General features: G+C 72.9%; 1 protein-coding gene across 7 annotated transcripts in view; it reads left to right on the forward strand.

The window, feature by feature from the left end:
* The first annotated feature begins 2877 nt into the window (after positions 1-2877).
* Positions 2878-19548, forward strand: part of COL5A3 (collagen type V alpha 3 chain) — a 56844-nt gene continuing 40173 nt past the window's right edge. For 4 of the 7 annotated variants that reach the window (XM_078849531.1, XM_078849527.1, XM_078849530.1 and 1 more), the window contains exons 1-18: positions 4529-4720; positions 9349-9516; positions 10215-10428; positions 11001-11163; positions 13001-13123; positions 13707-13853; positions 14923-15051; positions 15151-15333; positions 15722-15769; positions 16123-16164; positions 16297-16359; positions 16515-16589; positions 16875-16958; positions 17062-17118; positions 17439-17492; positions 17832-17885; positions 18835-18888; positions 19414-19467. In XM_078849531.1, the coding sequence (XP_078705657.1) occupies positions 4621-4720; positions 9349-9516; positions 10215-10428; positions 11001-11163; positions 13001-13123; positions 13707-13853; positions 14923-15051; positions 15151-15333; positions 15722-15769; positions 16123-16164; positions 16297-16359; positions 16515-16589; positions 16875-16958; positions 17062-17118; positions 17439-17492; positions 17832-17885; positions 18835-18888; positions 19414-19467 (1812 nt within the window). In that variant the 5' untranslated portion in view covers positions 4529-4620. Of the gene's footprint in view, positions 2940-4528; positions 4721-9348; positions 9517-10214; positions 10429-11000; positions 11164-13000; positions 13124-13706; positions 13854-14922; positions 15052-15150; positions 15334-15721; positions 15770-16122; positions 16165-16296; positions 16360-16514; positions 16590-16874; positions 16959-17061; positions 17119-17438; positions 17493-17831; positions 17886-18834; positions 18889-19413; positions 19468-19548 lie in introns of those variants that run through there. The other 3 variants (XM_078849532.1, XM_078849528.1, XM_078849529.1) reach the window with 3 other exon arrangements.

Raw genomic sequence — 19548 nt, forward strand, 5'->3', positions numbered from 1 at the left:
GAGTGGGGTGCCTCTCTCCTGACCCACAGCCCCCTGCTAGCCCAGCCCTGAGCCCCCAGCCCTGACGGTGCCCCTCACTCCCGACCCGCAGCCCCCTGCTAGCCCAGCCCTGGGCTCCCCCCAGTTCTGCCGGTGCCCCTCACTCCCGACCCGCAGCCCCCTGCTAGCCCAGCCCTGGGCTCCCCCCAGTTCTGCCGGTGCCCCTCACTCCCGACCCGCAGCCCCCTGCTAGCCCAGCCCTGGGCTCCCCCCAGTTCTGCCGGTGCCCCTCACTCCCGACCCGCAGCCCCCTGCTAGCCCAGCCCTGGGCTCCCCCCAGTTCTGCCGGTGCCCCTCACTCCCGACCCGCAGCCCCCTGCCAGCCCAGCCCTGGGCTCCCCCCAGCTCTGCGGGTGCCCCTCACTCCCAACCCACAGCCCCCTGCTAGCCCAGCCCTGGGCTCCCCCCAGTTCTGCCGGTGCCCCTCACTCCCGACCCGCAGCCCCCTGCCAGCCCAGCCCTAGGCTCCCCCCAGTTCTGCGGGTGCCCCTCACTCCCGACCCGCAGCCCCCTGCTAGCCCAGCCCTGGGCTCCCCCCAGTTCTGCCGGTGCCCCTCACTCCCGACCCGCAGCCCCCTGCTAGCCCAGCCCTAGGCTCCCCCCAGTTCTGCCGGTGCCCCTCACTCCTGACCCGCAGCCCCCTGCCAGCCCAGCCCTGGGCTCCCCCCAGTTCTGCCGGTGCCCCTCACTCCTGACCCGCAGCCCCCTGCTAGCCCAGCCCTGGGCTCCCCCCAGCCCTGCCGGTGCCCCTCACTCCCGACCCGCAGCCCCCTGCTAGCCCAGCCCAGCCCTGCCCCCCCCCGCACGGGGAAGCTCTCACAAGGGGGTGGAAAAGCGGGACCTGCTGGGTGGGGTGGGGGCTCTGTAACTCCCCCTGCTCCTCCAGCTCCCTCCTCGGATTGAGCCCCAGTTCCCCGATGCGCTGGGTCGTGCGGGGGGGTCGGAGCTCCGGCCACGGCAGCCCCCCCGGAGGGGGATGGGCTTTTCCCAACTGGCCCCAGGCTGCGCTTGGCTCCCCGCTGTGTCCCCCCAGCAGAGCGGCCGGGGCCGGGTGCCCACGGTTGGGGGGCGCAGGGCCGGTGGGAACCCACAGCCCAGCCTGGCCCAGGGGACCCCGTTACTGCAGAGACGCTGTAAATATTTGCCAGGAAGCGGAGGGGGGTAAGTGGGTTCGGAGCCGAGCTGGTGACTCATGCAGTGAGTCAATGGGGCGGGGGGGGAGCAACAGCAGCTGCATGGCCGGGGGCGGGACCCTGGGCTGGGCTAGCAGGGGCTGCGGGTCGGGAGTGAGGGGCACCGGCAGGGCTGGGGGGCCCAGGGGCTGCGGGTCGGGAGTGAGGGGCACCGGCAGGGCTGGGGGGCCCAGGGGCTGCGTGTGGGGAGTGAGGGGCACCGGCAGGGCTGGGGGGCCCAGGGGCTGCGGGTCGGGAGTGAGGGGCACCGGCAGGGCTTGGGGGTCAGGGCTGGGCTAGCAGGGGCTGCGGGTCGGGAGTGAGGGGCACCGGCAGGGCTTGGGGGTCAGGGCTGGGCTAGCAGGGGCTGTGGGTCGGGAGTGAGGGGCACCGGCAGGGCTGGGGGGCCCAGGGGCTGCGTGTGGGGAGTGAGGGGCACCGGCAGGGCTGGGGGGCCCAGGGGCTGCGGGTCGGGAGTGAGGGGCACCGGCAGGGCTTGGGGGTCAGGGCTGGGCTAGCAGGGGCTGCGGGTCGGGAGTGAGGGGCACCGGCAGGGCTGGGGGGCCCAGGGGCTGTGGGTCAGGAGGGAGGGGCACCAGCAGAGTCGGGGGGGGGGCAGGGCTGGGCTAGCAGGGGGCTGCAGCAAAGCGGGGGGACCCCAGGGCTGGGCTAGCAGGGGCTGCGGGTCGGGAGTGAGGGGCACCGGCAGGGCTTGGGGGTCAGGGCTGGGCTAGCAGGGGCTGCGGGTCGGGAGTGAGGGGCACCGGCAGGGCTTGGGGGTCAGGGCTGGGGGCTGCGGGTCCGGAGTGAGGGGCACCGGCAGGGCTGGGGGGTCAGGGCTGGGCTAGCAGGGGCTGCGGGTCGGGAGTGAGGGGCACCGGCAGGGCTTGGGGGTCAGGGCTGGGGGCTGTGGGTCGGGAGTGAGGGGCACCGGCAGGGCTGGGGGGTCAGGGCTGGGCTAGCAAGGGCTGCGGGTCGGGAGTGAGGGGCACCGGCAGGGCTGGGGGGTCAGGGCTGGGCTAGCAGGGGCTGTGGGTCGGGAGTGAGGGGCACCACACATCTGGCTCCTGAAGAGGGAGGGACATAATAACCCCGGGGGCCCACAGGCCACAGGATGGGCTGGGAAGGCGCGCCAGGGCCAGACGGGCGCCGGACAGACAGACAGCCATGTGCCATAGGAATGGGGGCGGCACCAGAGGCACCATTGGGGTCTGGGCTGTGGGAAGCCAGGGGGGCAGCGTGACCTGGTCAGAGCAGACCCACAGGGCAGAGGGGAGTGAGGGGCGGTGCGGGGGCTCCCTGGGCTGGTCTGTCCAGCCAGGAGAACCAGCACCACCCGCAGCTCATTGGGCCCAGCTGAGCTCGGGGGAGACCCTGACAGGTAGGGGGTGGGGCAGGGGGGCAAGGTGTGGTGGGGGAGGGACAGGGGGTGTCGGGGGGAGTTAGCGCAGCGTTTGGGGGGAGGTGGGTGGCTCAGCTGTGTGGGGGGAAGTGGGGGCATGGGGCTATGAGGGGAGGTGGGGGGCCAGCGGGTGTAGGGGGAGTCAGGGGATGTGGGGGGAGGTGGGTGACACAGCCTGTATGGGGGGAGGCAGGGGTGTTGGGGGGCGTGGGGGGAGGGAGGTTGCAGGCTCCATCGGCACCTGGCCTTGGGGCTGTGGGGGACGAGCAATCCCCGCCCTTGGCCACCAGAGGGCAGCTGTGTGGGGAGCCCCCCCCTCCGAGAAGGTCAGTGGGGAGGGGCTGGTCCCTGATGGTGGGGCGGGGGGTCAGCAGCCTGGTCCCAGCTGGGGTTGGCGGGGGGTAGGGGCGCGTGGGGGGGAGGGGGAGGGAGCCTCAGGCCCTAGCCTGGTGACGTTGCCCAGCCCCGGGCTGCAGATGGACACAAGGCGCCCACCTCGCGGAGCTGGGGGGTCTAACCCCCCAGCCCCCACCAGCCCCGGGGTCGCGGCGCTGCTGGAGCTGGGCTGGTCGGGGCCCGCGTGGCTCCTCTGTGGCCTGGCTCCCAGGTGCCGTGTTGGGGGCTCAGGCGAGGGAGATGCCAGGAGTGGGGCGCAGGACACCGGGGTTCCATCCCTGGCTCTGTCCCAGCCTCCTTGGGCCGCCATTCACCGGACACCAGGCCTGCACGACCGCGTCGCTCTCGTCCCCAGCCCCTCGGCGCTGCTCCGGGCCCCACTGTGTGCTTGGAACCAGCCCAGCCCGGCCCGGCCCAGCGTTCCCCTTCGGCCCGGTCCAGCCCGGCGTCCCCGTTCGTCCCAGCCCGGCGTCCCCCTTTGGCCCAGCCCGGCCCCGCATCCCCGTTCGGCCCGGTTCAGTGTCCCCCTTCGGCCCGGTCCAGCCCGGCGTCCCCGTTCGTCCCAGCCCGGCGTCCCCGTTCGTCCCAGCCCGGCGTCCCCGTTCGTCCCAGCCCGGCGTCCCCGTTCGTCCCAGCCCGGCCCCGCATCCCCGTTCGGCCCGGTTCAGTGTCCCCCTTCGGCCCGGCCCAGCCCGGCGTCCCCGTTCGTCCCAGCCCGGCGTCCCCCTTCGGCCCGGCCCAGCCCCGCATCCCCGTTCGGCCCGGTTCAGTGTCCCCCTTGGGCCCGGCCCAGCCCGGCGTCCCCGTTCGGCCCGGTTCAGTGTCCCCCTTGGGCCCGGCCCAGCCCGGCGTCCCCGTTCGGCCCGGTTCAGTGTCCCCCTTGGGCCCGGCCCAGCCCGGCGTCCCCGTTCGGCCCGGTTCAGTGTCCCCCTTCGGCCCGGCCCAGCCCGGCGTCCCCCTTCGGCCCGGCCCAGCCCGGCGTCCCCGTTCGGCCCGGTTCAGTGTCCCCCTTGGGCCCGGCCCAGCCCGGCGTCCCCGTTCGGCCCAGTTCAGTGTCCCCCTTCGGTCTGGCCCAGCCTGGCGTCCCCCTTGGGCCCGGCCCAGCCCGGCGTCCCCCTGGCCCGGGCTGTGCTCGGCGGGGTGCTTGGAACCGGCTCGCTGCTCCTCCCCCTGCTTTGAGCCGCCCTGTCGGGGGAACCAGCGGGGAGGGGTCCCCGTCAGGGGGTGCAGCCGCTCACCCCACGTCTCCAGGGTGCCAGGCCTGGCCAGCAAGTGGGGCAGCATCCCCCAGCCATGCCCAGCCCTCATGGGACAGCTGAGGGGGAGGGGGCGCCCTGGGGACCCAGAGGGAGGGGAGGGAACAGGGGAGGGGAGGGGAGGGGAATAGGGTTGGGCAGGAGGGGAACTGGGGGGGGAGGGAAGAGGGGAGGGGAATAGGACCGGGCAGGGCCGGGGAGGAGGGACGAGGGGAGGGGAATTGGACCGGGCAGGGCCGGGCAGGGCTCTCGCTCCCAGTCTCTCCGTGGGGCTGGGGCGAGTCTGCACAGGGAGCCGCCCGGCTGGGATTGGAGCCGTGAGCGGCCGGGGAGCTGGGCTGAGCCAGCGCTGGGGATGGCGAAAAGCCGTCCGGGTGCACGGGGTCCCTCCAGGGTCACGCTCCTGCTCCTGCTGGCCCTGCTGCGCGGCCCGCCCCGGGCGCGGGCAGGTAACGGTGGGTACGGGGGTCCCAGGGCAGCGGGGCTCGGGGGGGGGTCCCAGGGCAGTGGGCTCAGGAGGGGAGGGTCCCAGGGCAGCAGGGCTCAGGAGGGGGGGTCCCAGGGCAGGGGGGTTCAGGGGGGGTCCCAGGGCAGCGGGGCTCGGGGGGGGGGTCCCAGGGCAGTGGGCTCAGGAGGGGGGGTCCCAGGGCAGGGGGGTTCAGGGGGGGTCCCAGGGCAGCGGGGCTCGGGGGGGGGGGGGTCCCAGGGCAGTGGGCTCAGGAGGGGAGGGTTCCAGGGCAGCGGGGCTCGGGGGGGGGGGTCCCAGGGCAGCGGGGCTCGGGGGGGTCCCAGGGCAGTGGGCTCAGGAGGGGAGGATCCCAGGGCAGGGGGGTTCGGGGGGGGGTCCCAGGGCAGCGGGGCTCGGGGGCCAGGCCAGCCAGCGTCACCAGGAGAGGGGGTGCAGGGTGCCCCAGCTGGGAGCGCGGCAGGCAGGCCACCAAGGGGGCAGAGCCGCACCCACCGGGCCTGGGAGGGAGCTCTGAGATGGGGGGTGCTGGACAGGCTGGGAGGGGGCTGGGGGTTCTCCCCACACACGCCTGCACCCCCCACAGCTGTCTATAGTGACACACACATTTATCCCCGCCGTGCACACATTTACACAAGCTGATGTTGTCTCCCACCCACACGCTGTGCAACCCCCCCCACCCCGGCTGCACGTTCTGTCGGCCCCCGGCCGCTGAAAAGCAGGAGGCAAAACACGCCCGCCTGGGCCAGTCGCACACTGTGACATAGACACACGCCCGGGCCCCCCATCCCCTGCCCCATTGCGGGGCTGCCCCAGCCGCCGGGGGGCAATTCTGGCTGAGGCTTCGCCCGGGAGACTCAGGTCAAAATGTGCTTTGATTGAAAACAATTAGGGGGAGTGCGCAATGGGTGGGCGTGTGGTGGGGAGAGATCGGGGCAGGCCCAGCCCCCACTCTCCCCCCAAGCCAGCTCCCCACTCCCATCCCTGTGCCCCCAGGCCCCTACCCAGCCCTCAGCTCTCCCCGAACCAGCTCCCCCCATCCCTGTGCCCCCAGGCTCCTACCCAGACCCCAGCTCTGCCCAAACCAGCTCCCCCATCCCTGTGCCCCCAGACCCCTACCCAGTCCTCAGCTCTCCCCGAACCAGCTCCCCCCATCCCTTTGCCCCCAGGCCCCTACCCAGCCCTCAGCTCTCCCCGAACCAGCTCCCCCCATCCCTTTGCCCCCAGGCCCCACCCAGTCCTCAGCTCTCCCCGAACCAGCTCCCCCCATCCCTGTGCCCCCAGACCCCTACCCAGACCCCAGCTCTCCCCGAACCAGCTCCCCCCATCCCTTTGCCACCAGGCCCCACCCAGACCCCAGCTCTGCCCAAACCAGCTCCCCCATCCCTGTGCCCCCAGGCCCCTACCCAGACCCCAGCTCTCCCAGAGCCAGACCCCTAAGCCCCAGCTCGCCCCAGTCAAGCACCTAAGGGCAGCGGGAGTGTCATGGCCCCAGCTCCTCTGTCTCCCCCAGCAGAACCAGATGCCCCAGGGGTCCAGCCCCCAGGGCTCTGCCCCCTCTCCTCCTGCCCCCACACCATGTCCCTGGGCTACCTCCCAGGCTCCGGTGGGCAGCAGCAACCGGGCTGAGCGAGAGGTATGGGCTGGGGGGCCCTGCTGGGCTGGACTCTGCCCTCCCCCCTGGGCTCAAGGTGCTGGGGGGCTGCGGGAGGGGCCCTGCTGGAGGCGTGGCCCCGTGCTGGAGCCACAGAAGCCCTAGAGATGGGCCAAGGCCCATTTACCCACTGCCCCATGGCTCGGGGAGGGGATGAGGGTTGGAGCGGGGTGGGGAGGAGGCCTGGGAGCCAGGACTCCTGGGTCCTCCCCCTGGCCCTGGGGGGAGTGGGGCCTAGCCTGCCGGGCCACGTTCAGCACCATGGACAGAGCACCAAGGAGGGCTCCACCCCCCACACCTGGGGCAGGGAGTGGCCCCAAGTTGTTGGGGGGCAGCCTGGCTGGCAGGGACAGGCCCTTGTTGGGGGCCTTAGCAGTATCTGGCAGGGAGCGTGACCAGCCTGGGCATGGGGCCAGCCAGTGCCTCTGGCCTCGGCCCATTGGCACTGCCCGGCAAGGGGGGCTCCTGGCAGGGCGGGCGGGAACTTCTCCGCCCCAGATTCTCTCACTGGCACCCCCAGCTGGAGGGAATGGGGGGGCCTGACAGGTGCCACGATGAGTCCGGGTGAGTCAGCTGGCACCTGGGGGTTGGCTGGGCCCCACGGCAGAGACAGCTGGAGCCAGCCCCCCATGGCAGCCCCCAGCAGCAGGGGGAGCTGAGCTGGGATGGCCCGTGGCCGGCAGGGTCGCCCCACAGGTGGCTTGGGCACCCCCCCCGGTCCGTCCGCCCACCCCCAGGGACAAGGCTCGATTTCTGGCCTGGGGGCGGGGGTGCGAGACACACGGGGCCAGGCCGGGAACCCCCCAGATGGTGCTGTGTCCCGGCCGTGCAGATCTGTACCACATTGCCTGGGGGGTCCAGCTCTCTGGCAAGCGGGGCCCTGCCGCACCTGCAGACCGAGGCCGGTGCTGCCCCGGGGCCGCGGCTGGGGAATGCGGAGGGGTCGGAGTCCCAGTGCCCCCACCCCAGCTGGGCCAGGCCCCCTGTGAGCCGGAGAACTGATCCCACCGGGCCGTGGGGTGGGAGGGGCCGGGGCTGGCAGGGCAGGAGCGGGAGCCTCCGGCTGGGCATGGGGGGGTCTGAGTTGGCTGCATCCTGCCAGGGTCCCTGGACGCTCCGTGCTGGGGCCTGGGCCAGGGACCCCTGCGGCTCCTGGGGTGCAGAGCCGGGGGCTGAGGCCAAGCGGGAGCCGCCAGGGTCACCTGCAGCTGCTACTGGGTTCTGCCCCCCCCATTGCACCCGGGCTGCTGGTGCTGGCGGGTGGGCGGGCTGGAGAGCAGGGCTGGGATTGGGGTCGAAGGAGGCGAGGCCTGGGCTCTGTGCAGCCCGAGGGCTGGAGAGGGACAGGGCCGGACCCACGGCCAGAGACCACCCACAGCGCAGCCTCCAAGGCCGAGCGACCAGCCCTGCTCCCTCCCAGGGCCTGCACATACCCCGAGTTGCCTCCTGGCCAGGGCTCCCCCCCAGCTCTGCCGGTGCCCCCCAGTCCTGACCTGCAACCCCTGCTAGCCCAGCCCTGTGCCTGTCCCTGGCTTGGGGGGGTCTCTGCCCCCCCCAGATCTGTTGTCCCGGATGGTGGGGGCTGTGGCTGGGTGGGGGCCTGGGTGTAGGCCATGATCTCATTGCTGGGAGTGGGGTCCCTGCCCCAAGAGTCGAGCAGGGGATGCAGGGAGGCTCACAGGGCACCAGGAGGTGACAGCTGAGGGGCAGCCCCTTACCCCACCGGCTTGCTGTAGCCCGTGATCCGAGCCGGGGGGGGCACGCAGCCCCCCCTTGCTGGGGCCTGGAGACCGAGGGCAGCTCCTCTGGGAGCTCCCGGCAGGAAATGGGAACCGAGCGCCGGGGTCAACAGAGCCTGGGAGACGGAGCCGCCCGGGCCCGGTTCTCAGCCGGGCCCCGTGGGCTGGGCTGAGCCTCCAGAGTGGGCGGACGTGGGGCGCTGGTTCCCCTCGCTCACAGCCAGCAGGGCACAGAGCCACCCCGGCCCCATTCGGTGGGTCTGACCCACGAGCCAGGCGTCCCAGCCCCATCTGTCTGGCCGGCCGGCTCTGCCCCAGGCTGGTTCCTTAGCAGAAGACCTGGCCCACCCCCCTGCCCCCCCCGGCCCCTGCAGCAGGCACCCCTCCCCCAGCGGGTCCAGACAGGCCCCTCCACCAGGCGAGTGGGGAGGGGTGGGGCTGCCCCAGGGCAGAGGGGGCCACTCTCTCTCTCTCTCTGATGCAAATCCGACCCCCCCATTACAGTGTCTCCCCCCCCCGCTCTGAGATTAACCCCTGAGGTGCCAGGTCTGCGGGTGGATGCTGGGGGGGGCTGGCCATGATCTCATTGCTGGGAGTGGGGTCCCCGTCCCTGCCCCAAGAGTCTGTGGGAAATGGGAGGGAGGGTGGCTGCTCTCACCCAGCCCCTCTGCTCCGACCTGCGGGGGGAGTGGGACTGGGAAGGGGGCAGGGAGGGCGTCCCCAGGTGCCACTTGCCCCCTCACTGCCCCACTCTGCCTCAGAGCAGCCATGGCCCCCCGGGAAATGGGGGCAGCGCAGCTCCATGCCCCATGGGGAGACAAGCCCCAGCGGTGCCTTCCAGGTGGGGGCGGAGGAATGAGGGGAAGGAATCATGGCCATAGGGTGGGGACGGGGTGTCGGGGCCATACAGCTGCCTGGCTCCGGGCAGGTTCCGCCTTGGCAGCACCCCCAGGATGGGGGAAACTGAGGCACTGGGTGGGGGGACTCACCCCAGGCTGGGTGAGCAAGGCATTCTGGGAGCTGATTGTGCAGGGCCTGACGTGAGTCCAGACTGAGACTGGCTGACTGTCTGGGGTGACCCCAGTGTGGGGGGGTGACCCCGGTGTGGAGGGGGGGTGACCCCGGTGTGGGGGGGTGACCCGGGGGCGACCCTGGTGCCGGGGGGGGGAGCCCAGGGGCGGGGGGGACCCTGGACTGTGACCCTGCCTCCCCCTTGCTCCATAGCCGAGACGGTGGATGTGTTGCGGGCACTGGGGGTGCGGGTCGGCAGGGACGGCATCTCCATCGCGGCCGGGATCTGCCCCCAGCGGCGCGGGGCCGAGGAGAGCGACTTCGCCTTCCGCCTGGAGAACAGCACCCAGCTCAGCGCCCCCACCCGCCAGCTCTTCCCAGGTAGGGGCGCTGGGGTGGGGCAGAGGGGCGCCGGCTGTGGGCACAGGGGCTATGGGGCGGGGCTGAGGGGCGCCGGCTGTGGGCACAGGGGCTATGGAGCGGGGCAGAGGGGTGCTGGCTGTGGGCACAGGAGCTATGGGGCGGGGCTGAGGGGCGCTGGCTGTGGGCACAGGGGTTGCAGCCTGGGGCTGTGGGGTGGGGTTGTGGGCACAGGGGCTATGGGGCAGGGCTGAGGGGCGCTGGCTGTGGGCACAGGGGCTATGGAGCGGGGCTGAGGGGCGCTGGCTGTGGGCACCGGGGCTATGGGGCAGGGCTGAGGGGTGCTGGCTGTGGGCACAGGGGCTATGGGGCGGGGCTGAGGGGCGCTGGCTGTGGGCACAGGGGCTATGGGGCGGGGCTGAGGGGCGTTGGCTGTGGGCACAGGGGCTATGGGGCGGGGCTGAGGGGCGCTGGCTGTGGGCACAGGGGTTGCAGCGTGGGGCTGTGGGGTGGGGTTGTGGGCACAGGGGCTGTGGGGCGGGGCTGAGGGGCGCTGGCTGCCAGCACAGGGGCTGAGGGGCACTGGCTATGGGACTGTTCTGTGGGGCGGATACGGGCCCGGGTGTGCTGGGTGTGGGGAGGCTCCGGGCAGGGAGGCTCTGGGTCCAGGGGCGCTGTGGGCACAGGGCCGGGGCTCAGCCCCACGCCTGGTCTCCCAGATGGCCCCTTCCCTGAGGATTTCTCCATCCTGGCGACGCTGCGGGCCCGGCGGGGCAGCCAGGCCTTCCTGCTGTCGCTGTACGACGAGCGCGGGGTGCAGCAGCTGGGTGTGGAGATCGGCCGCTCGCCCGTCTTCCTGTACGAGGACCAGACCGGGCAGCCGGCGCCCGAGCAATACCCGCTCTTCAGCAGGGTCAGCCTGGCCGATGGCAAGTGAGTGCCGGGACCGGGGCTGCCCTGTGCGACTCAGGGTAGAGCCGGGGAGAGAACCCAGGCGTCCGGGCTCCCGGCCCCCCCTGCACTCTAACCACAGGGCCCCACTCCCCTCCCGGAGCTGGGGAGGGAACCCAGGCGTCCGGGCTCCCGGCCCCCCCCTCTGCACTCTAACCACAGGGCCCCACTCCCCTCCCGGAGCTGGGGAGAGAACCCAGGCGTCCTGGCTCCCGGCCCCCCCCTGCACTCTAACCACAGGGCCCCACTCCCCTCCCGGAGCCGGGGAGGGAACCCAGGCGTCCGGGCTCCCAGACCCCCCCTGCACTCTAACCACAGGGCCACACTCCCCTCCCGGAGCCGGGGAGGGAACCCAGGCGTCCGGGCTCCCGGCCCCCCTGCACTCTAACCACAGGGCCCCACTCCCCTCCCGGAGCCGGGGAGGGAACCCAGGCGTCCGGGCTCCCGGCCCCCCCCTGCACTCTAACCACAGGGCCCCACTCCCCTCCCGGAGCTGGGGAGGGAACCCAGGCGTCCGGGCTCCCGGCCCGGCCCGTGACGCTCAGCCCCCGCAGGTGGCACCGCGTGGCACTGCGCGTGGAGGGGGCCAGCGTGGCCCTGCTCGTGGACTGCGAGGCGCCCGTGACGCTGCCCCTGGAGCGTGGCCCGCGGCCCGTCGTCAGCACCGCAGGCGTCACCCTGCTGGGGGCCCGGCTGCTGGACAAGGAGGTTTTCCAGGTGGGGCTGCACCGGGGGGGCCGCGCTGGGGGGTGCGCGGCTCCTGGGGGGGCTGGGGGCTTTGCGCAGCCTGGCAGCTCCCAGCCAGGTCGGGGGCGAGTCAGGGGCAGGCTGGGGGGGGCGGTGGGGAGCCCCTGCCCTGCGTACCGGCCCTTTGTCCTGGTGCCGGGGGGCTGCGTGTTGTGGGTCAGGCTGGGCCTGCTGTGGTGGGAGCCTGGCACCCCCCTTGCTATGCCAGGTCCTGGCACCCTGCTCAGGGACACCCCCCCGGCTGTGTCTGCAGTCTGCCCCCCTGGGGGGGCTGGACCGGGGCAGGGCCCAGTTTGCCATTCTCCCCAGTGTGGGGGGGTGGGGGGGCTTATCCAGGCCCTCCTGTGCGGGGGCAGGGCCTTGGAGCTGGGTGGGGCTGCACCCCGAGGAGCCGGGAGCTGCGGCAGCAGGGCCGAGAGCTGCCCCCAGGCCCTGCCACCCCCCACATTCCTGCCGGCTGCAGCTGCCAGCAGCAAATGTCAGGGGCCACGGAGAAGGCCCCCATTGATGCCGGGGAGCCGGGCTGGGGGCGGCTGGGAACAAGGCTGGGCTTGTCCTGGAGTCGGGCCCCTGGGGGCTCCCCAGGGCAGGGCTGGAGAGGGGCTGGACCAGGCCACAGCTCACGGCTCTGCCCCGGGGGCCACCCGCAGCCCTGCACCCCCCCAGGGCCCCCAGCACTGCCCCCAAGGGGCTGGCCCGGGGAGAGGCTGGGGGAGACAAAGGCAGGGCCTGGACCTGGGTGGGGCCCCTCTTTTCTGGCAGCTGCAGCTGGACAGAGGGGCTGGGGAGCCGGGAGACCTGGGCTGACCCCGGCGGTCCCCCTCTGTCTAGTGCCAGATGCCCCGTGCTGGCCGGTGCGCGCTGGCTGCTGGCTGCGCCCGGCGGGTGAAGCCGATCTCCCTGGGAACGTGGGGGCGGCCGGGCTGGGAGGAATGTTCCCAGGGCACCCCCCATCCGCCTGCTGGGGGGGCCGGGCCCATCTGGTCCCATTTCCCACGCCCCCACCAGGAATGTGCGCGCAGCTCCCCGGTCCCGGCGGGGCTGCCCCAGGGCTGCGTCCAAGCCCCACAGGTGACCGGCGGCTCCATGGGGAGCTGAGCGGTGGAAGCTGGGAGGGGTTGGGGGGCTGCCCCAGCCAGTGCGTCCCAGCGGGTCAGACAGGCCCCCGCAGGGCAGTATGTGTGAGGGGTGCGTCTCTCCCCAGGGCTGTGGGGCCCATGGCCAGGAGCGAAGGGGTTGCGGGGGGAGGGGGCGGGAGCGGGGGTCCCATTTGGCTTTGGGGTATCTGGGTACTTGGGGGTCTGAGGGGGCGTCGGCGGTGGTTACAGGCACCTGTGCAGTTCTCCTCACAGATCCCCGCTTGGCAGGCCGTGCCCATCCCCCTGGCGTCCTGTCTTCCCCGGTCCCCAGCAGTCCCCCCCCTCTCCCCCAACGAGGCTCTAACGAGCCGACAGCGAGGCCCTGAGGGATGCGGCTCTTGGCTTGTGCTGATGCCAGCAGCGCCCAGGCCCCACGCCAGCCCCCTCACGCTGCGCGTTCGGAAACACCTGCCCGCTCCCCCCGCCCCGCCTGGGCCGGATCCCAGCCAGCTTCTCGCAGCTGCGGCCGCTGGCCCGGGCCCAGGAGGGGCCGGTGAGCTGGGCTGGGGGGGGGCAGGCCTCGGACATGGGTGCCAGCTGGAGGGGGGCAGGGGCCAGGCCCACGGAGCGCGCACGGGTGGCCATGCCTGGTGCACGTGGGGCCCCCCAGCGGGCTCACCCCACAATGCCTCAGCCCCCACTCAGCCCATTTCGCCTCCCCCCGCCAGGGCGACATCCAGCAGCTGCTAATCTCCCCGGACCCACAGGCAGCCCTGCACTACTGCGAGACCTACATGCCCGGGTGCGACATGCCGCTGCCCTACGCCCTGCAGGGCCTGGACCCCGAGGAGGTAGGTGCCCCCCGCCTTCCCCGCCCCGCTGAGCTGCTCGGCCCGGCTCCAGGAGGCCAGGTGCGCCCGCGGGTGCCAGGATATGCCCAGCTGGGCTTGGCACGGCCGGAGCCTGCGTCAGCGGCTGGGGGGTCTCGATCCGGGCTCGGGATGAGTCACGGCCAGAGCCTGGGAACGCGCCCCTGGGGCAGCCGACCCCACCCTGACAGAGCAGCCCTGCGTGTTTTGGGCAGCAGGGTCCTTCACCCCACGCGGCTCGCGCCGCCGTGAGACGAGTCCTGTGCTGCCCGCTGCCCGGCTCGGCGTGGGAGCCCCCTGCCCGCAGCGCTCCCAAGCCGGGGAGGGGCCGGCCCTGCTGTGACGGCCTGACCAGGCCCCACGGCCGGCCCCCGCGAGCGCTCGGGTGTAGCCGGACGGGAACGGACGGTGCCAGAGCCTGGGAGCCCCCAGACGCCCGGGCCTCCCCCCCTGCCAGTGTGGGGGTTGCCCATGCCAGCCGGGGGGCTGTGTGCACCTGCAGGTCTCTCACGCCCCTCTCTGTCTCTCCCCCGTTCTCTGGTCGCCCCCGTCCTGCCCCGCGCAGAGCGGGCCGGAGCCCCCGGCTGCCCCCGCCCGGAGCAAGGGCAGGAAGGGCAAAGGGAAGGGCAAACGCAGGGGCAAGGGCAAGAAGAAGAGGAACAAGGAGCTGGCAGAGCAGCGGGACACCGCGCCCACCGTGGGGCCGGGCCAGGTAGAGAGAGCGACTAACCCGCCACGGCCTGAGCCTAGTCCTGCCGCTGGCTAACCCAGCTCTGCCCCCCGGGCCCCACACACGCCCCGGGCCCAGCGCAGCCCCGGGGAGACCCAGAGCCAGGCCGCGGGCTGGGGGCGAGGGCGTGGGCGAGAGGAGAGAGCTCTGTCTGTGCGTCCGTCCATCCATCCATCCCTCCCGCCACCCCCCAACACTTTACCCACCTGCCCCCTGCCCCCCCCGCTCCATCTCCCCCTCTGGCCCAGGCCCCTCTCGCTAGGCGCTGCAGCCACCTCCAGCCCCAGACCCTGCTCGGGTACGATTCAGCCTCTGTGCCCCCTGGACCTGCACTCGGGCCGTGAGCCCCTGGCCAAGCCCTGGGCAGGGGGAGACTCAGCCAGGGGGTAACGTGGGGAGTCTGGGTAGCCAGGGGTCCTGGGACAGACCCACCCCTGCTCCCCCCTCCGTCTCCGGCTTGCTCCTGGCTTCCCTAAAGACTGGCTGGGGATAGAGCCAGCCGGGCAGCCCAGCTCCCAGGCTGGGGGCGTGGGGCAGGGGAGCCGGGCGCTGGGGTGGAGAGCTGGGGGGCGGGGGCCGGGGGGCACTTTCTCCACACGCCTCGGACCCTTCTGGGCAGAGTAATGTCTGAGCTGCGCCCCCGGGAATGGGAGGGCTGAGGGCTGGGACAGGGAACGAGCCCCCCTCCCCGGGCTGGGGCCAAGGCTGCAGCTGGCAGATGTGGGTCGGGGCAGGAGCGGAGCCATGAGTCACGCCTGGCGGGGAGGGCGCGGGGGGTTCCCTCCCTGGCTCCGGGAGCCGTTGGCTGTTGCAGCCCCAGGTTGGATCCTGCACCTGGCACCAAGCCCCCGCGGCACCTGGAGGGTACAATGCTCCCCACAGCAGGAGGTGCCCCTGCCCCCCCAACTACCCCCTTGGCTGCCCCCCAGCTACCTCCCCTTGCCGCCCCCTGCCAGTCCCTCTTGCCTGGTGGGCCATGCCAGGGTGGGGGCCGTCCTGGCCACTGTCTTTTCTCCTCTAATGCCCTGTTTTCTCTCCACTGCCCTTTGAGGAGGCCCTGACCCAAGCAGCTCCTACCCTGGAGGCGACCCCATCTGGGGAGGAGCACGTCACCCCACTGCCCGGGACCACCCCTGCCAGCACCGTGACCATCAGCCCGAACCTGCCTGAGGCCTACGAGGTACCGTGGCTGGGGAGGGGGCTGGAGGGATGCAGTGGGGCACACAGCTCTCACCCCTGGCAAACGCCAGTGACCCCGGCTTCCCCCCCTCGCCTGCAGGATCTGGGAGAGGAGCACGGGATCGGGGCGGATGGGGACCCCGGGGCCAACAGCACCGAGCCCCCTGACTACGCCCTGAGGGAGTATGAGGAGTACGACGACGGGGAGCCCCTGGGCCACGACGCCAGCCTGGAGCGCTACGGCCCTGCCGAGCGACGGGAAGCCCTGGGCCAGGCTGCCCGGGTACGAACGGGATGGGGCGTGGGCGGCAATGGGGGGACGGGAGGCCAGGGGGGGACAGGGTGCTGGTGTAGACAGGGTGCCGGGGTGTGGGTGGGAATCGGAGGAAGGGGCACGGGTGGGAATCGGGGGATGGGGGTGCCGGGGGGGACTAGGCACTGGGGGGACAAAGCGCCGGGGAAGGTGGAGTGTCGGCCATCTGGGCTTCTCCTTGGGCCTCCCCGTAACCAGCCGCTAGCCTAGAGCTAGGCCTGCGGGAGGCAGGGGGGTGGCGCCCTCCCCCTGTGGGGCAGGCTTGGGAAGCCGGGCAGTGAGGGGGGTTGCAGTGGCTGGGCGTGGGGGGCTGGGGCTGTTTGCCACCTGTGTCACCTGACCCATGCGTCCCTTGCAGGAAGCCAGCCGGAAGGGGGAGAAGGGGGAGCCGGCCACCTTCGAGCCCGTGAGTACCAGTGCAGCCCAGGGCAGAGCCGTCTTGGGGGGGCCCTCCCCAGGGTGCCTCGTCCTGCAGCGGAGCCAGCTGGGCCAGGGGTGGGGTGGGACTGGCCCCTGGCCAGGTTGGGCTCTGGGGGGGGCCCTGGCCAAGGGGAACCAGGCTGTGGGGGGCCCCCAATGGGCCCCGTCCGGCTGACCGGCCCTGGGGAGCGAGCGGCAGGGCGGGGGGCACTGGGCGGGGGCTCGCCCAGCTCCGGGGACCATGGGTTCAATCCTGCCGGGTGCTGGGGCTGCACGAGGGGCCGGATCCCCGGTCGGGGGGTCGGGACGCGCTGCCCTAACTGGTTCTTCTCCCCCTAGGGCCGGCGATTCGAAGGGCTGCCGGGAGCCCCGGGCCCAGCGGTAAGGACCCCACGCTGCGGGGAGTGGGGACCGGGGGGAGCAGGGCTGGCGGGCGGGGGGCTAGGCGGGAGCGGGAGCGGGGGGGCTCGCTGGGTCTCTGCAGTGGCTGAGGTTCCTCTGTGTCTCTGGCAGGGCGAGATGGGCCCCCCAGGGCCGGTGGGGCCGGCGGGGCTGCCGGGCGACCCCGGCGAGCAGGTAAGCAGCCGCGGTGCCGGGGGAGGGGGCCCTGTCTGAGGCTGCAGGGGGGCAGGGGGGCTCAGGAATGGGCGGCATGCTCCCCGCCGCGGGGGCTGCGAGTCCCTGCCTGCACCGCCCGCTGATTGACGGGGGGCTCCTTCCCTCCCCCACAGGGCCCTGCGGGGCGGCCGGGGCTGCCGGGAGCCGACGGGGGCCGGGGGCCTCCGGGGACCATGATCATGCTGCCGGTAGGTGGGGGGGGTCGCCGTGGGCTGCGCGGGGCAGGACGGGCCGGGGGGGTTGTGGGGTGCTGAGACTGGCTGGGGGGCTGGTGTCCATCGAGGGGGGCAGTCTGGTCCCCACTCTTCGGGTAGGGCTGGGGGGGCTGGTGCCCAGGTGGGGGGGAGCGGGCCATTCCCCGCTCTCTCTGGGGGGCTGGTGCGCAGGCGGGGGGCAGGGGGTTGGTGCCCCAGAGGGGGGCCCAGCCGCTCCCTGCCCTGGCTCTGACCCGGGCGCTGCCCGTCCCCCCCCAGTTCCAGTTCGGCAGCGACTCGCCCAAGGGCCCCACCGTGTCCTTCCAGGAGGTGCAGGCGCAGGCTGTCCTGCAGCAGGCCAAGGTAAGGCCAGGCCTTGCGCCCGCGCCGGGATCCGCACCCAGGCCCCTGCCCGCTCGCCGGGGCCCGCCTCTCCCCCCGCCTCACCGGGCTCCTTCTCTTCCAGCTCTCCATGAAGGGACCCCCGGGCCCCATGGGCTTGACCGGCCGGCCAGGCCCCCTGGTGAGTGGTGGGGCTGGGGGGGCACCAGGGGAAGGGGGGACAGCATCGGGTAGGGGCGTGTCGTGGGGTTTATTTCCGGGATGTAAAGTGACCCCCAAGGGCTGGGGGGGCCAGCCTGGGAGGCAGGAAATGGGACGTGGGGAGGAGGCAGCTCGGGGGGCAGGGAATGGGATGTGGGGGGCCAGCGGGGGGGCTGAGCCAGGACGTAGCCTTTCCCCTGCCAGTGACTCTGACCTTGGGACCATCACCTCCTCCCCCTGCCCACCGTTCCTCCCCCCCCACCCCGGCGCACTGTGGATTTTCTCCTTTGTTTTTTGTAGGGTCTCCCTGGGAATCCCGGCCTGAAAGGGGACTCGGGAGACATGGGGCCTCAGGTGAGCCGGGGGACCGCAGGGAGGCCAGGGGGCTCCCTGTGCCGTGGGGCGGGGGTGCTAAGCAGCGCATGGCCCCTGTGCCCAGCCGGCTGGGGGGACGGGGTTTGGGGCAGGTTTGGGTGGGGGGTGGTCAGTGCCGGGGCCGGCTGGGATGGGTGTGTGGAGCAGGCTGGGGACCAGTGTGGGGCCCAGTGGGGTGCAGAGTCTGGATGGGGGGAAGAGTGGGGCCCAGTGGGGGGGTTGGGGGGTGGGGCCTGATGGGGGGTGTAGGTGGCACAAGACTGGGGGGGGCCCAGCTGGGGTGTCCGGTGGAGCCGTCAGCCCTTCTTTCTCCCGCAGGGTCCGCGAGGGATGCAGGGCCCACCCGGCCCGCCGGGGAAAGGGGGCAAACGGGTGAGTGGGGGCACAGTCTGGGGGGTGCCCTGGGGGGCTGCCCCCCTCCCGCCTGGTCCGGGGCACCTGGCAATGCAGCACCCTCCCCTGGGGCAGTAAAACGACAGAGTTCCTGCCCCAACACCTCTGCTCCGTGCCCCTCACCCCCCGGCCCGCCCCGTGCGCCCCCGGCCCCCTCCTCAGTGACCCCGTCCCTGCCCCCGGCTCCTGCCCGTCGGCGACTCGCGGTGGGGCCCCGATCCCTGCCCTGGCCCAGCAAGGGCGGCCTGGCGGGTCCCCCACGGCCTGGTCACAGCTCGGAGCAGCGGGGCCGTGCTCTCGCGCTGGGGTCCCACCGAGACCCGGCCCCGGCCCTCTGGAGCAGGCTCTGCCCCGGCCACCCGGCTTCGCTTTGGCCCCTGGGGACCCCCGGATCCCGCCCAGCCCTCGGGCTCTGGGGGTAAACGTGTCGCCGACAAGGGAAGCCCACAGCCTTGCTCCCCCCCGGCTCTGAACAAGCACCAGGCTCCTGGGGCCTCTGTTCTGCCAGCCCTCCCCTAAGGATGGGGCCCCGGGGGCCCGTCCCTTCCCTGGCACAGAGCCACGGCCCAGCTGGTTATTCACCAGGTCTGGTCGTGTCTGCATTGGGCCCTGGGACCCCGCTGGGAGCTTTGAACTGTCCCCAGGGGCCAGGTGACCTGCAGCCACGGTGCCACCCCGGGGGGCCGCGTCAGGGGCCGAGCCCCGCACTGGGGGTCCTCAGCCCCCCGGTCCCCCGAGAGCTCAGCCCAGCCGGTGCTTTGTTCCACAGGCTCTGGCAGCCCGGCCCCGAAGTGGCGTCAGTCCCTATCGACGTCCCAGACGCCCCCCCTGTGAGCCTCCCAACGCCCCACAGCCGGCCCCGAACCGGCCCCCTTTAGCCGGTCCAGCCTGCAGAGCGGGCCTCTCACACCCTTGACATGTTTTGCAGGGTCGCTCTGGGGCGGACGGTGCCCGGGGCCTCCCAGGGGACACCGGACCCAAGGTCTGTGGCTGGATTGAGGTCCCTGGCGGGGGGATGGGGGGGGGGGCTGGGAGTCAGGACTCCTGGGTTCTATCTCCAGCACCAGGAGGGGAGCAACTGGTGGGTTGTGGGGGGTGGGGCCAGGAGCCCTGGTTCTGTTCCCAGCCTTGCCACAAACCCCCTTGCTGTGTGGCTGGTGAGTCTCTTCCCCTCTGGCGCCTCAGTTTCCCCCGCTCTGACATAAAGAGGCAACTCTGCGGCCCCCGGGTCCCGCACGGCCTCATTTCCAAGGGCTTTGCAGCTGGAGCTCAGTCTGGCAGGGGACGATGGGGCAAGTGGATGATGTGGGGGGGGAAGGGGGAAGGGGGGGAAGGGGGCAAGCGAGGAGATAAGGGGCTGGCTGAGGGACCGTGGCAGGGAGCGAAGCCCTCTGGGGTGGGGCAGGGGGTGTCTGTGGCCCCCTTCACACCCCGTGTGCTGGGCCTGCTCCCTGCCCCACTCCCAACTGGGCCTGCATGGCTAACGACCTCCCCCCCGCACCCGTAGGGCGACAGGGGCTTCGATGGGCTGCCGGGGCTGCCGGGCGAGAAGGGTCACAAGGTAAGTGTGAGCCCCCCGCCCGGCCCCACGGGGCAGCTGTGAACACAGGGCCCCGACCCCCCATTCCTGGCCCCATGGGGC

The sequence above is a fragment of the Lepidochelys kempii genome, chromosome 20 (genome assembly GCF_965140285.1).
Source record: "Lepidochelys kempii isolate rLepKem1 chromosome 20, rLepKem1.hap1, whole genome shotgun sequence".
Classification (NCBI taxonomy): domain Eukaryota; kingdom Metazoa; phylum Chordata; order Testudines; family Cheloniidae; genus Lepidochelys; species Lepidochelys kempii.